General features: G+C 46.9%; 1 protein-coding gene across 1 annotated transcript in view; it reads left to right on the plus strand.

Moving 5' to 3' along the window:
* Nucleotides 1-5,400: 5,400 nt before the first annotated feature.
* The window catches only part of SLC28A1 (solute carrier family 28 member 1), a 53,313-nt gene continuing 42,992 nt past the window's right edge, over nt 5,401-15,721 (plus strand). The window contains 4 exon segments of the mRNA XM_004370813.1: nt 5,401-5,496; nt 6,630-6,718; nt 8,017-8,108; nt 9,707-9,894. Coding sequence (XP_004370870.1) covers nt 5,401-5,496; nt 6,630-6,718; nt 8,017-8,108; nt 9,707-9,894 — 465 coding nt within the window.

The following is a 15,721-nucleotide window of genomic DNA, read 5'->3' on the forward strand; positions in this document are numbered from 1 at the left end:
AGACAGGAGCAGAGCACGTTCTTTGGACCCAGGGTCCCTGCACTGAGAAGCTCCTAGACCAGGGGAAGATTGATGACAAGGACCTTCCCCCAGAGCCAATACAGGGAGAAAGCCGTCCCCTGGAGCTGGTGCCCTGAATTTGGACTTCTAGCCTCCTACACTGTGAGAGAATAAACTTCTGTTTGTTAAAGCCATCCACTTGTGGTATTTCTGTTACAACAGCGTAACTAAGACACCATCTCTGCTTTTTGCTGCTTGCTTAGTCTGCTCTTTTATACAGTGAAACCTGTGAGAGCTGGAACTTGACAGTACTGCCTTGTTTTTCTGGGTCTAGCAAGTTTTCTGCCTTTGACAGGGTACAGTCTTACACTTTTCTATCATTCTCTATTAGTGGAAAATATTCGAGTTTTCCTTCTCTGACAGTTTTCTGCCTTACGCAGATTCCAGCTTTCTTAGGTTTTACTGTATCTCAAAAGAGATTGATTTAAAGCACCCTACACAAATCCTGCCTTATTAGTATAACAAAGAAAACCCATTCCTGAATAGGATTATAAACACAGGTACAAGGGTTAGGATTTACAACACATATTTTTGGGGGCACAATTCAATCTGAGGCTCAAACTCATAAAGACCAGGGGCATGATACTCAACCCCAACCGGATGATGTGAGTTAAAACCCTGGGTGGCGCCAGCAGTTTGCACTCGACTACTAATCGAAAGGTTGCCAGTTTAAACTCACCCAGTGGTGCTGCAGAAGAAAGACCTGGAGATCTGCTTCCGTAAAGATTACAGCCAATAAAACCCTATGGAACACAGTTCTACTCTGGCATACATGGCATTGCCATGAGTTGGAATTGTCTCAATGGTAACGGTTTTTATTTATTTATTTTTGGTTTGGTTTGTAGTACATCTTAATCTGGATCAAACTGAAAAGGAAACACCTCAGTTTGTGACAATATAAAAAGTTAATATGAGATGGAGAGGTAAGAGGGATAGACAGTGAAACAACAAGGTAAATATATTACACAATGGAGCAATCAATTAAATATTTGGAATCAGTGGTCTCTGAATGGTGTGAGTAAAATTCCCCCTGCCTGGTGGCCTTGGGGAGCCCTGGTGGCACAGTGATTAAGAGCTCTGCTGCTAATCAAAAGGTCAGTGGTTCAAATCCACCAGCCACTCCTTGGAAACCCTATGGGGCAGTTCTACCCTGTCCTATAGGGTTGCTATGCATCAGAATTGACTCGATGGCAACAGGTTAGGTTTTTTTTGTTTTTGGTGTCCTTGGACCCTTGTGGGTGTGGGACCAGGTGTCCTTATTTTACCAGGCCTGCTGAGGTACGTGAGCCCCAGACCCATTGTTTCATTTTGTGTCGGATAACAGCCATTTGTGTCCATCTGTTTCCATTGAATAGAAACAATCAAGGAGTAGACTGTATCAGAGGACCTTTGCATAATCATGCCAGGCAAACTCGGGGTAGTTTCAGTTTTTTGGGTTATAAGAATGCTTCCCTCACCTGTGGACACTTAGTTACTGAGACAGCACTGTGTTCTAAGGGCTGGGATAGTCCATTCCCACAGGAAAACTTGTAAGAGTTACAAGCAGAGGGAATAAAAGCCTAAGATTGTTCTTCAGTTTTTGTCTCACTGTGTCCTCAGAATTTTTACACTCTTGTTACTTTCTAATATTTCTGTTATAGACTAGATGAAGCCCATTTCTTAATGCCCCAAATAAGCAAGGAAAAATTGTTATTGGGTGTCCTCCCTGCCAATCAGCTCAGGCTTAAAAGAGAAAACTGGTTCAGGAGAGAGCATGATGAGGTCTTATTCATGAAGCTTCACTTGATGAGCCTCTCTTTTCAGTCACTGCTTGGACACGTGACTCAGCTCAATGAAAGAGACCTCACCTGCCAAGAGCCAAGAAATGAGTGTGGATAAAATCACGAGAAAAAACAGAGAGATGGTTGAAAACCCTTCTGATGTTGTTTGCCTCTTATAGTTCTGAATGTTTCACTCACCATCTTATAAAAATAACCTCTTTATTATATGGGGGCCTGGCAAGGAGAAGGTATTCTCTCCAAATCTTTGGCAAGGAATTCCCCTAAAACAGGAAGTGAACACTGGAAGAACTAAATCCAGCAACAGTGAAATGTTTGCCTCTGAGGAGTGAGGCAGGAATCAGGGAGGTGGAGCAGCCTCTTCTTTATAAACCCTTCCAAGTGCTGTTTTGTCTTGATGGAAAGAAAAATTATGTATACATTTTTAAACGGTTTTCCCCTCACTCTGCCCTGGAGCCACCAGCCTGGCCCTGGCTGAGTCCTGGTCCTCAGCCAGTCCCCAGTGGGTGGGATGGGCCTCAGAGTTTGTCTCCTCAGGACATCAGGCTGCAGAGAGGTCAAGTAACATGCGGAGGTCACACAGCTGATGGAGCAGAACCAGGACACCCCGGGGTCCTCCATCTCTTGGTCTTTTCACAGAGGCTCCATCTCAATCTATTCAGTTCCAGCTACCCAGCCTGTGGCTTTCAGCCAAATTCCACCTGAAAAGAGAGCTTGGCTTCTGGCGGCCGGAATCACTGTTGGCCCCACCTCCTTGAGGGGAGGAGCAGGGGAGAAACACAGGGTCTCCTGGCCTGGAGAAGGAGAACAGTGTGTCCAGACAGCCCCAAGTTGGGCCCTGTGACAGTGGTGACATTCGCCAGCATGACTGTGCCAGGCTCTGTGCCAAGCACTTCATGTGCGTTAGCTCACTGACTCCTCATAACAGCCTGTGGAGCAGTTATTATCGTCCCTCTGCTCCTCCAGCCCCTGTTTTACAGATGAGAAAGCATACCTTTGGGCTCCAAGCTCAGTGTTCACCCCATGACACACAGCCGATTAAATTTTTTAAGATTTCATTTTAGAGACCAGGGCCCGCAAAGATGTAAAGGATATAGGCTGTAGATGTAGGGAAGTTTTGAAACAAGCTCGGCTACTCCTGGATGTGTTGTGCCTGCTGGCTTCCCTCTGGGCACTGAGAGAAACTCCAGAGGGAGCTTAGGGAGAAGAGGAAAGAGGAGGAGAGGAGGGGAGGGAAGGAAGCAGAGGGGAAGGGAGAAGTGAAGGTTAGAATGAGATAGAGGTGGGAGAAGCAGGTGGGTCCTACCTTCAGGACAAAGTCTAGACAAAGTCTGTTCACCCTTCATTGGGGTTTGATAAGGCCCCCGGTAAGGGTAGCTCCGAGCCCGCCCCTCCTCCCCAAGCCTGCCCATAGAGACAAGTGTCCTGCTGAGGATAAACAGGATGGTGACACCATTAGTTGACAGTCCTGGTGGCACACCGGTCGCCAGCAGGAGTGGTGCAGGCTGTGGAGCTGTGCCCAAGAAAGCCAATTGCTAAACCACCGATATCGTATGATTTCCTGCTGTGAAATAAATAACATAAAATAGCATACACTTAGGAGAAAAGTCTGAGAAAAATGCCACAGAGTCAACAGGGGTCATCTCCGGAGGGCTCAGGTTGGGGGGGGTTTGACTTCCTGGGTTCTGTACATTTCTACAACATCAAAATTTTTAATGCTGTGCATGCAATGCTTTGGTAACCAGAATGACAAATGAAATATGTTTTTAACAAGAGAGGATACCCTGCCTTCTGTCCATAGTCTTTTTCAAACTTCTAAAACAACCAGAGTACGCAGGTAATTCTGCACCCTGGATTACCAGGAAGTCCTTACACTTTGTAAAGGATTTTTGTCCTGAGAGTGTACAATTAATTATTAAAGAGATAATATCAACCCTTTCAGATAAGTTTAACATTTAACTTGAGGCTTGAAAAATTAAAGGGTTTTTCTCTTGACTTTGTACACTGTCGCTAGGGTGTTAGTTCAAAAACATAAAAAAATGAAACCAAGGGGGAAATTGTGTGATTTTTGTTTTGTTTTTTTGTGACTGTATTGGTGCTTAGATCAGAAACACAATTTTTGACGACTACTCTGCCTTCCTTGTCTTCAAGCTCAGAAAAATAGGTTGCTGTTATAATTCTGATACAGTGAGAAAGGGAGCCTGGGTAAGATGCAAAATGACAGAGAGAATGCATCGTCCAAAAAACCAAGGGGAGGAGGGGAAGAGTGAGAATAACGCCGGTGGGCTTCCTGGAAGAGGTGGGCCTGGAGCAAGGCCTGGAAGTGGTCAGTTTGGAAGCAGGTTCAGCTAGAGGATAGATTCAGGCCTGTAGTGGGGGCCTACCTTCCCTTCCCCCTTTCCGTGAGAGAGAGCCGGCATCTCTGCCAACAACCATAGCCCCAGCTCTGAGGAGGGTGCTGCGTAGAGCTGGGTGGGAGGCACAGCCTACTCGAACTCTGGACTCTGCCCAGGAATTTCCTGCTGAGATGAGAAGACAGGCCAACGCACAGCAGGTCAGACCCAGCCTGTCCCACAGAAACAGGCTCCTCCATCTCTCCTGAGAGTGACTTGTTCCCCACAGTATGTGAGTAGGAATATGACCCTGTCTCTCTCCTTGCAGCTGGGTGTGTGTGAGTGTGCTGCTGCGTGTCTGTGCTTTTTTGACTGTGTGTACATAGGTAGCTGGGCTTTCCTGGGCTCTGTGTGTGTGTGTGTGTGTGTGTGTGTGTGTGTGTGTGTGTGTGTGTGTGTGTGTGTGTGTGTGTGTGTGTATGCGCATGCGCACCTCTGGGTATGTCAGCTCAACTAGGCTGTAGTTTGAATAGAGTAGGTTGCTCCCCGAGGACAAAAAGGGGAGAGAGCAGGAGGTGGGAGAGATGGAATCTTAGGACTGTTATTTACAAATGAGTTTAAGCTTATGAAACAAGCTTCAACATAAAAGGGAATATATTGGCTTTTGTAATTGAAAAATCCAGGAGTAGGACTGGTTTTCAATATAACTGGATCCAGGGACTTGAATGTTGTCTTCAGGATATTGTCTCTTCATCCTTCAGTGGTGGAAGAGTATAACACAGTGATGATATCACTCGCTAGCAGTGGTTTTTAACCTTTTTTTTGTGGGGAGTAATAAAAGCTAGAGCTTCTCTTCAGAAGGATGCTTTATCAGATACATACACATGCTGTGCATACTTCCGTATTTCCCTTCCCTGTTCCTGCGCAGCCTCCCAGAATTTATGAGGAATTGCCTCTCACAGGCCCTGCAGTGAGTGAAGGAAGGCCTCACATGGTGCCTTCCTCTCTGTGCTGAGGGATCCGAGGCCGTGGTCTCCACCCACAGTGAAGGTGGAGCTTTGAGGTGGTGTAAAGTGGCCACCAGGCAGGGCTCTGGCTGTGTCAGGCATCTGGTCCCCACCCACCCTCTCTCCTTTCTCAGTCTCCCCAGGCCCCTTACCTGAATCTTGCCTGGCCTCTCCTTTTAGCTTTGGGCCCTGAATTTGTCTTTCAGCTGGAAGGTCTGGCATATGAAGGAAGACGTACCAAGACAAAGAGAGGCTGTCTCTCTCACACCCATGGCCAACGGTCTGGAGAACATGGGAGCTGAGTTCTTGGAAAACCTGGTCTGTTCCCTTCCCCACCCACCACCTTGGCCTCCTGGTCCTGAGCCCAGCCCATGGTGGGGAGGGCCTTTGTTTACCATCTTCCTTTACGCCCCTGCTTTTGTGCCTTCTCCTCACCTCTTTGCTTGAACATTTAGGAAACCCCCCATGGGTTGGCCTCCTCAGCACCAAGTCCCTTTTATTTTACTCATTAAACATTTACTGAGCACCCTTTATGTGCCATTCTAGCTTGTCTGAGTCTAGAAGATCAGGGAAGGTCTCAATGAGGAGGTGACATTTGAGCTGTGATCCAATAGTCAGGTGAGGGTGGGGGCGGGGTCACTTGGGAAGTCCTGACCTTCTAGGAGCTCACACTCTAATCCTTGCTCAGAAATGGCCATGTTCAGGCCCACCACCCAGAACTCTGGAGCCTATTTTGACATTCTCTTTCCTACCCCCCCAACATGCAAAGCCCCCCCCCCTTCACTGCACTGCGCAACCCCATGGTATGCCTTTCACACTGTAATCTGCATGAAGGACCAGTTAAGAAACCAGTCGCTGTGGAGTCAGTTCCTACTCATGGGGACCCCACGAGTGTCAGAGCAGAGCTGTGCTCCATAGGGTTTCCAATGGCTGGTTTCTCAGAAGTAGATTGCCAGGTCTTTCTTCTGAGGCACCTCTGGGTGGACTAAAACCTCAACCTTTTGGTTAGCAGCTAAGAGTATTAACCATTTGTACCACCCAGGGAATGACACCCCTTGGAAAACAGCTCCACGGACAGTGAGATAAATGTTGTCCCCAGAGTTGTGTGACAAGGTGGCCCTGCCTGGAAGCTTCCATGGAGGCTTCTTCTCAGGCCCCCAACCTGCCCTAGTAGAGGCAAAGGCACCCCTCCCTCACTTAGACCACGTGCCCCTTGAGGGCAGAAATGGTGTCTAGCAGAGACCAGCACCCAGTAGGTTCTCAGTGCATGCTTTGCTGAATTTAATTACATTATCCTCTATTCCCGTGCACAAGTCTGGCCCTGGCCCCAGCCCACTTGGGACGTGCTGTGGGTGCACTGGGTGTGGCAGGGCCCTTAACCTCCTCATGCCCCCAGCTGTAGCTCTTGTGTGGGTGTGTGGCCGACTCTGACTTTCCTCTGCTGGCTGTAGGAGGAAGGCCAGGCCTCTGGCAGTGACCAGAGCCCTGCAGAGGGTGGTGGCAGCTGCAGCAAGGCAGGGCCCAAGCCGTTCTCCAGATGGTAAGTGATTTCTGGAAGGGAGATGGGCTGGCATGAGGAGGGGGCCACTGTGTGGAACAGTGATCGGAACCTGGCCTCCTGGCGGACAGGGGCGCCCTTAAACCTTTGTTGAAGGAAGACGAAAACGTACTTCAGCCAACACTTGTGGACAAATGAACGCTAGGGTTGTTACCTCAGAGACAAGCCAGGCCTGATGCTTGCAATCTGCTTTTAAGCCGCAAGAATGGAATCCCATTGGGAATCCCACTATATACTGTGGGGCTGCTCTAGTTGAAGCGGGAGCGGGGGTGCGCTGAACCAGCCCAGCCTCCCTCTCAACCTCCCCCGTCTGCCTTCTACCCCACTTGGTCTCTGGGGCACCTCGGGGAACCCCAAGTTTCAGTTTGAAAACCCCTGGACTGGACCAGGCCCCCCACTGAAGCCCAGAGATGGAAAGGGACTGCCCAGGTTGTACAGGCGACGAGTGTCAGCGAGCCTAGAACTCAGCCTCCTGACCCCCAGGTGTCAGGTCCTCACTGGCCAGACCTCCCTAAGCTGAGGGGAGCATCCCGGGAAGGAGAGGTGGAGAGGGGATTCTGTCTGTCTACTTCAGTGGGGAGGATTTGGGAAAGATGCCCCCCGGCCTCAGGAACTCATTGTCTTGGCGGGAAGGTGGGGACAACAAAGAGAAGGCAGGAGGCGCCTCAGAACAGCAGCTACAGGTGATTCTAATGACATTCGGTAAGCACCTGCTAGGTGTTCAGCCTGGGGGCCCAGAGATATTCAGACACCAGCCTTTCCTCCCAGGACAGATAAGTAACCTAGTGACCAGGTAAGAATTGGTGTCTGAACTGGCCCTGAAGGAGGTGGGGATGATGGCTGCCAGGCACAGGCAGGCTGTTTCATGTGCCCTCTCACTGAGAGAGGGGCGTCGGGAGCTGCTGGCTCAGATAGACGTGCCCACAGGAAGCAAGTGCAGAGCTGGGAGCTCTCCAGCTGGCTTCACGGACAGGTGGATGGATGTAGGACAGGGGAGGAAAGCATCCCTTGCGGTTTGTGCATTTCTCACCTGGGCTGATTCTCTCCCAAGCCCTGGAGGCAGGGATGATCCCTGGGGGATGGTGCTCCAGGCACAGCTCTGGGCAGGGGTTGCCTCTGACCCTCAGCCTTCAGTCCTGTGGGAGGCCAAGGCCAGCACCAGCTCACCCCACATGGCTATTTTACTGGAGACATACCTGTGTGGCTTCCACCTGGAGGTGTTGAGGGTGCCCGCTGGGTCTGGGAGGGCCACTCTTGGACCCTGCTTGCTGTCTCCTCAGGAGGAGCCTGCAGCCAGCCACAAGAGCAAGGCACCTCTGCAAGAAGCTCTCACAGTTATTTCGATGGATCCTCACGGGCTTGCTCTGCACTGGTGAGTCTTTGGCCCAGCCTGGCCCAGGAGACTGCCACTCCCACCCTAGCCACCTGGTCCCCAGCCACGTCCACTCCAGCCACTCCAGCTCCTGCCACCTGAGTTTCAGCCACCCTCATCCTAGCCATCTCCGTCTCAGGGCAGAGCCATTCTCTCACCCAATCATTCAAGAAGTGCTGAGCATCAATTCCGGACCAGCTCCTGAATCAGATGCTGGGGCATCAGAGTTAAGTCAGCCAGATCTTGTTCCCAAGGGTCTGCTTGACTAATAAGGGAGAAAGGAACAAAAATTATTTCGACATAATCCAATAAACCATCTGGGAGCACCAAGGAGGGTTGGAGAAAGATCAGGGAGGGCTTCCTGGGAGAGGTGACATTAGAGTCTCACAGGTTGAGTAGGAAATAGCCAGGTGGAGGGGAAGAAGATAAGGAGTGAGAATGGCATTCCATGCAGAAGAATCACAGGAGCAAAGGTGAAAACTGGCAGAGTGCGGGCAGGGAGTGATGAACAGTCTAGTGCTGCTGGAGGGTAAAGTTTGGGAGAAAGAGTGCCAGAGGATTAGGATGAGGCCGGAGGGATACAAAAGGGCTGAGTGTCAGGGAAGGAAGGTCATGCTCAGGGACTTGGATTTTACCCTCAAGACCAGAGAGAGCCTTGGAAGGGTTCAAACAGGGAAGTGGAAATGTCAGATTCACACTGTGGAGCCCTAGCCCTGGAAGAGGCAGGCAGGAAGGACTGGGAGGAGGAGGCTGAGGGCAACAGTGCACATGGGAGAAGACGACATGGTGAAAGATGGATTTCATAACAGCCGAACTTGGGAATAACAGCCTAACTTGGGAATAACAGCTGAACTTGGGAACTGATTGGGGACATTATTTGAACTTGGGAACTGATCAGGGACATTGGTGGGGCTTACATGAGCTCATGAGTTCTTTTCCCACATTTTTTATCTATGGTTGCACATCCTGTCCATTTTTCAAGGATTCTGCCTCTGCTCCCCAAACTTCAAAAGCCAGGGAGAGACATTTCACCCCTCTGCTTTCTGCTATCACCTGACTTTCTTGAGGCACAAACACAAACTGGCTCAGCTGCTTGAAGGGGAGAAGGGCAAAGGGGGAAAAGGATATCCCAGGAAGAAAAGTGTCATTGACTAATATTTCCGAATCAAATCCTGGCACACACGTGGGAACTCCTTCATGAACTAACTGCCTTATCCAGCTCTGGGTGCCCTATGGAACCCATTGTGGCTCTAGAACATAGTAGGCGCCCCACTGTTGCTCCGAGATTTCCTGCTGTCTTGCACTTGGATGTGCTTCAGGGCCTCCTTACACATCTCCTTCCCATTTGGTCAGCACTTTACAGTTTGCAAAGCCCTTTCACGCATGTCTTGTCAGTTAACTCCGTAACAACACTCTGACATAGTAGGGATGATTGCTCTTATTTCCAGATGAGGAAACTGAGGCTCAGAGGGATTGGGTGGCCTTCCTGCCCTCCATGCTCTGGGGGGAGTCAGGTGGAGCCAGTGGGCAGGGCTACAGGGGCCTAGAGAGACTGGTGTCATCGCTGACCCCTGTCTCTGTCTCACCGCCACCTGCAGCATTCACTGCCTTTCTGCTGATTGCCTGCCTCCTGGATTTCCAGAGGGCCCTGGCGCTGTTTGTCCTCACCTGTGTGGTCCTCACCTTCATGGCCTACAGCCTGCTGAAGAGGCTTCTGGGGCCAAAGCTGATGAGATGGGTCAAGCCTCTTGGGAATTCCCATCTGAACCTCTGGTTTAAGAGGTGAGTGAGCTCTGTACCCTAAGGCATGGCAGGAGGAGTCTGCTCTGGGGTCACAGCCAGGCTGGGTGAGGCCCTCAGCTCTTGTCCCACAGGGGGTTCCTGAGTCATGGAGAATGTACTTCATCCTGCTGGCCTTCTGGGAGCCCAGGGCAGGAGTTGCTAGGTGGCTTCAAAGCTAGCAACCATCTTTGTGGCGTTTGGCCAGTTCCCAGTTGCAACAGGTGACTATGACAGCTGCAACAGGACTCAACACCCTCCTAAATTTGGAGATCCCAACAGGGCGGGCCCATATCAGTGCCTCCCGTCAGATCCCCTGGGACACCTATGGGACACACAGCTGCCAGGGCACCACACCTGGAGTCTGATTCAGCAGGCTGGGGTGGGGGTGGGGGGTCCAGGTGGTAATATTTTTAATTACCCCCCAGGGGATTCTGATGTAGACAATCATGCCACTGGGTCACAGTTTGGGAACCCTTGGTTTTCAAACTATGTTCCTTGGAGCTCCGGGAGCCTGGGGAGGGGAGCAGCAGACCCCCACTCTCCACTCCAGCCTGGCAGCTCTAATTTTATGTTTTATACACTGAGGTTTGCAAGATATTTAACTAGGAAAAAAAAAAAAAGGTTTCTATGGCTTAAAAAAAAGTCTGAAGACCACAAATCTATTTAAATATCCTATTTTGTTGCTGACGAAACTGGTGGCCGAAGATATCCAATGACTAAGCCTGGACAGTTACACAGGGCACAGGGGGTTCTGCAAAGTAAGATCCCCATTCCGTAGTGGAATGATTTAAGATGGACTAGGAAGAAATCCAAGCTGCACTGAAGGCATTGGCAAGAAACAAGGCTCCAGGAATTGACAGAATACCAACTGAGATGTTTCAACAAATGGATGCAGCTCTGGGGGTGCTCACTCATCTATGCCAAGAAATTTGCGAGACCTGGCCAACCCACTGGAAGAGATCCACATTTGTGTCCATTCCAAACAAAGGTGATCCAACAGAATGTGGAAATTATCGAACAATACCATTAAGATCATACACAAGTAAAATTTTGCGGAAGATAATACAAAAGCAGTTGCAGCAGTACATCAACAGTGAACTGCCGGAAATTCAAGCCGGATTCAGAAGAGAATGTGGACGGAAGGATATCATTACTGATGTCAGATGGATCTTGGCTGAAAGCAGACAATACCATTAAGATATTTACTTGTGTTTTATTGACTATGCAAAGGCATTTGACCATGTGGATCATAACAAATTATGGATAACATTGCAAAGAATGGGAATTCCAGAACACTTAATTGTGCTCATGTGAAACCTGCACATAGACCAAGAGGCAGTCATCTAAACAGAACAAGGGGATACTGTCATGGTTTGAATTATGTCCCCCCAAAAATGTGTGTATCAACTTGGCTAGGCCATGATTCCTCGTACTGTGTGATTTTTCTGTACGTTTTAAACCTGCCTCTATGATGTTAATGGGGGAGGATGGGTGGCAGTTGTGTTAGTTAGGCAGGACCTGATCTACAAGACTGGATTGTGTCCTGAGGCAATCTCTTGAGATATAAAAGACAGAAGTGAGCAGTGAGACAGGGGGACCTCATGCCATCAAGAAAGCAGTGCTGGGAGCAGAGCTCGTCCGTTGGACCGGGGTCCCTGCACCGAGACGCTCCTAGTCTGGGGGAACACTGATGAGAAGGCCGAGAGAGAGAAAGCCTTCACCTGGAGCTGACACCTTGAATTTGGACTTTTAGCCTACTTTACTGTAAGGAAATAAATTTCTCTTTGTTAAAACCATCCACTTGTGGTATTTCTGTTATGGCAGCACTAGATAACTAAGACAGATACTGTGTGGTTTAAAGTCAGGAAAAGTGTGTGGCAGGGTTGTATCCTTTCATCATACTTATTCAATTTGTATGCTGAGCAAATAATCCAAGAATCTGAAGTATATGAAGAAGAATGAGGCATCAGGATTGGAGGAAGACTCATTAACAACCTCAATATGCAGATGATACAACCTTGCTTGCTGAAAGTGAAGAGGACTTGAAGCACTTGCTGATGAAGATCAAAGACTACAGCCTTCAATATGGATTACACCTCAACATAAAACAAAAATCCTCAGAACTGGACCAATAAGCAACATCATCAATAAGACAACCTACAGACTGGGAAAAAATTTTTGGCTATGACAAATCTGATCAGCATCTAATCTCTAAAATCTACAAGATACTGCAAAACCTCAACAACAAAAAGACAAATGACTCAATTAAAAAATGGGCAAAGGATATGAACAGGCACTTTGCTAAAGAAGATATCCATGCAGCTAACAGACACATGAAGAAAGGCTCAAGATCATTAGCCATTAGAGAAATGCAGATCGAAACTACAACGAGATATCATCTTACCCCTACAAGGCTAACATTAAAAATAATAAATGCTGGAGAGGTTGTGGAGAGACCGGAACACTTATATACTGTTGGTGGGTTGTAAAATTGTACAACCACTTTGGAAATTGATCTGGCACTTCCTTAAAATGCTAGAAATAGAAGTACCATACGATCCAGCTATCCTGCTCCTTGGAATATATCCTAGAGAAATAAGAGCCGTCACACGAATAGATACATGCACACCCATGTTCACTGCAGCACTGTTCACACTAGCAAAAAGATGGAAACAACCTAGGTGCCCATCAACGGATGAATGGATAAACAAATTATGGTATATCCACACAATGGAATACTACGCAACGATAAAGAACAACGATGAATCTGTGAAATATAACATGGAGGAATCTGGAGGGCATTATGCTGAGTGAATTTAGTCAGTCACAGAAGGACAAATATTGTATAAGACCACTACTATAAGAACTCAAGAAGAGGTTTAAACACAGAAGAAAACATTCTTTGATGGTTACGAGGGTGGGGAGGGAGGGTGAGGGTTATTTACTAACTAGATAGTAGATAAGAATTATCTTAGGTGAAGGGAAGGACAGCACACACTACAGGGGAAGTCAGCACAACTGGACTAAACCAAAGCTAAGAAGTTTCCTGAATACAATCAAACACTTTGAGGGACAGAGTAGCAGGGGTAGGGGTCTGGGGACCATGCTTTCAGGGGACATCGAGGTCAACTGGCATAACAAAGCTTATTAAGAAAATGTTCTGCATCCTGCTTTGGTGAGTGGTGTCTGGGGTCTTAAAAGCTTGCAAGTGACCACTAAGATGCATCAATTGGTCCCAACCACCTGGAGTAAAGAAGAATGAAGAACACCAAAGATACAAGGAAAGTATTAGCTCAAGAGACAGAAAGCGCCCCATAAACCAGAGACTTCATCAGCCTGAGACCAGAAGAACTAGATGGTGCCCAGCTACCACCAATAACCACCCTGACACAACAGAGAGTCCCTGATGGAGCAGGAGAAAGGTATGGTGTAGAACTCAAATTCTAGTAAGAAGACCAGACTTAATGGTCTTACTGAGACTGGAGGAACCGCAGAAAGCATGGCCCCCAGATTCTCTATCAGCCCAGAACTAAAACAATTTCTGAGGCCAACTCTTCAGGCAGGGATTGGACAGGACTGTGAGACATAAAGTTATACTCGTGAGGAGTGTGTCTCTTAGCTCAAGTAGATACAAGAGACTAAATGGGCAGCTTCTGTCCGGAGGTGAGATGGGAAGGCAGAGAGGGTTAGGAGCTGGTTGAATGGACATGGGGAATCAGGGGTGGAAAGGAGGAGTGTGCTGTCACAGTATGGGGAGAGCAATTAGGGTCACATAACAATGTATGTAAAAATAAATTTTTGTATGGGAGACTAACTTGAAATGTAATCTTCATTTAATCTACAACAATAAACAAAAAAGAAAAAGAAAAAATACAGGCACTGAAGGTAATAAAGAACATGTAAAAGGATAGTGGTGATGGCTGCACAACATGGTAAATATAATTAATGTCATAGAATTATATACTTTAAATATGGTTAAAATGGCAAACGTTTTGTTACCCTACATAATTTACCACAATAAAAAAAAAATCACTGATCCAAACTGTAAGACAAACAACATGCAGATAAACGGGACTTCACAAAAATGAAAAACTTTTTGATCCGAAGAACACCGTCAAGAAAGAACAGGCAACCCACAGGAGAGCATATTTGCAAATTCTTTATCTGATAAGGGACTTGTATCCACAATTGTTTTTGTTGTATGCCCTCCAGTGGATTCCGACTCATAGCCACCCTATAGGACAGAGTAGAAGTGCCCCATAGGGTTCCCTAGGCTATAATCTTTACGGGAGCAGATCACCAGGGTTTTTCTCCTGCAGAGCTGCTGGTGGGTTCAAACTGCCAACCTTTCGGATAGTGGCTGAGTGCTTAACCACTGCACCACCAGGGCTCCTCTCTATACACAACTACAACTCAATAATTAAAAAGACAAATAACCCAGTTGAAAAATGGCAAAGGATTTGAATAGACATTTCCCCAAAAATATACAAAAAGCTAATAAGTAACATGAAAAGATGCTCAACATCAGCAATCCTGGAAATGCAAATCAAAACCGTAAGAGAGATATTACTTCACATCCACTGGGGTGGCTAGGATCAAAAAAGATAGATAATAGCAAGTGGTGGCAAGGCTGTGGAGAAATTGGAACCCTCATACATTGCTGGTGGGAATATAAAATGATAGAGCTACTTTAGAAAATATTTTGGCCGTTCTACAAAATATTAAATGTGGAATTATCATACAACCCAGCAATTCCACTCCTAGGCATATACGTAAGAGAAATGAAGAGATATATCCATACAAAAACTTGGACACAAATGTTCATAGCAACATTATTCATAATGGCCAAAAAGGGGAAACAACCTAAATGTCCATCAACTGATGAACGGATAAATAAAATGTGGTTTATCCATACAATGGAATGTTATTCAGTCATAAAAAGGAATTAAATACTGATATATACTACAAAGTGGATGTTGATGAACTTGTACTCCCTGACTTCAAGATTTATTACAAGCTATACTAATCAAGATAGTATGGTTTTGGCATCAAAACAAATCAATGGAGCAGAATCAAGAATCCAGAAATAGACCCACACATATACGGTTAATTGATTTTTAACAAGGAAGCTAAGGAAATTTACTGGAGAAAGGATAATTTTCTCAACAAATTGTGCTTTAACAATGGGATATCCATATGCAAAAAAAAAAAGAACTTTGATCTATGCCTCACATCATACAGAAAATTAACCCAAAATTGATCCTAGACTGTCTTAGTTTCCTACATCTGCTGTAACAAAACACCACGAAGTGGGTGGCTTTAAAGAACAGAAATTTATTGTCTCACAGTTCTGGAGGCTGGAAGTCCAAATGAGTGTATCAGACTTCTTGATTCCTTTTGAGGACTCTGAGAGAGGAACAATTCCATCCTTTCTCCTAGCTTCTGGTGGCTTTTGGCAATCCTTGGCATTTCTTGGCTTGTAGATGCATGTTCACGTGGCATCTTACCTTTGAGTGTCTCTGTATCTTTTCTCTTTTATGAGACCACTGAGATGAGATTAGGACCCACCCTACTCTGGTATGACCTCATGTTAACCTAAATGATAACATCACAAAGACCCTATTTCCAAACAAGGTCACATTTACATGTACAGGAGTTAGGACTTCAACATATCTTTTTTGGGGACACAATTCAATCTACAACACAGACCTAAATGTAAAATCAAAACTATAAAACTTCTAGAAGAAAATGTTGTTAGTTGCCATGGAGTCGATTCCGACTCATGGTGATCCCATGTGTTACAGAATAGAATTGATCCATAGGGTTTTGTT

Source organism: Trichechus manatus, unplaced genomic scaffold (genome assembly GCF_000243295.1).
Source record: "Trichechus manatus latirostris isolate Lorelei unplaced genomic scaffold, TriManLat1.0 scaffold00009, whole genome shotgun sequence".
In the NCBI taxonomy this organism is placed as follows: Eukaryota; Metazoa; Chordata; class Mammalia; order Sirenia; family Trichechidae; genus Trichechus; species Trichechus manatus.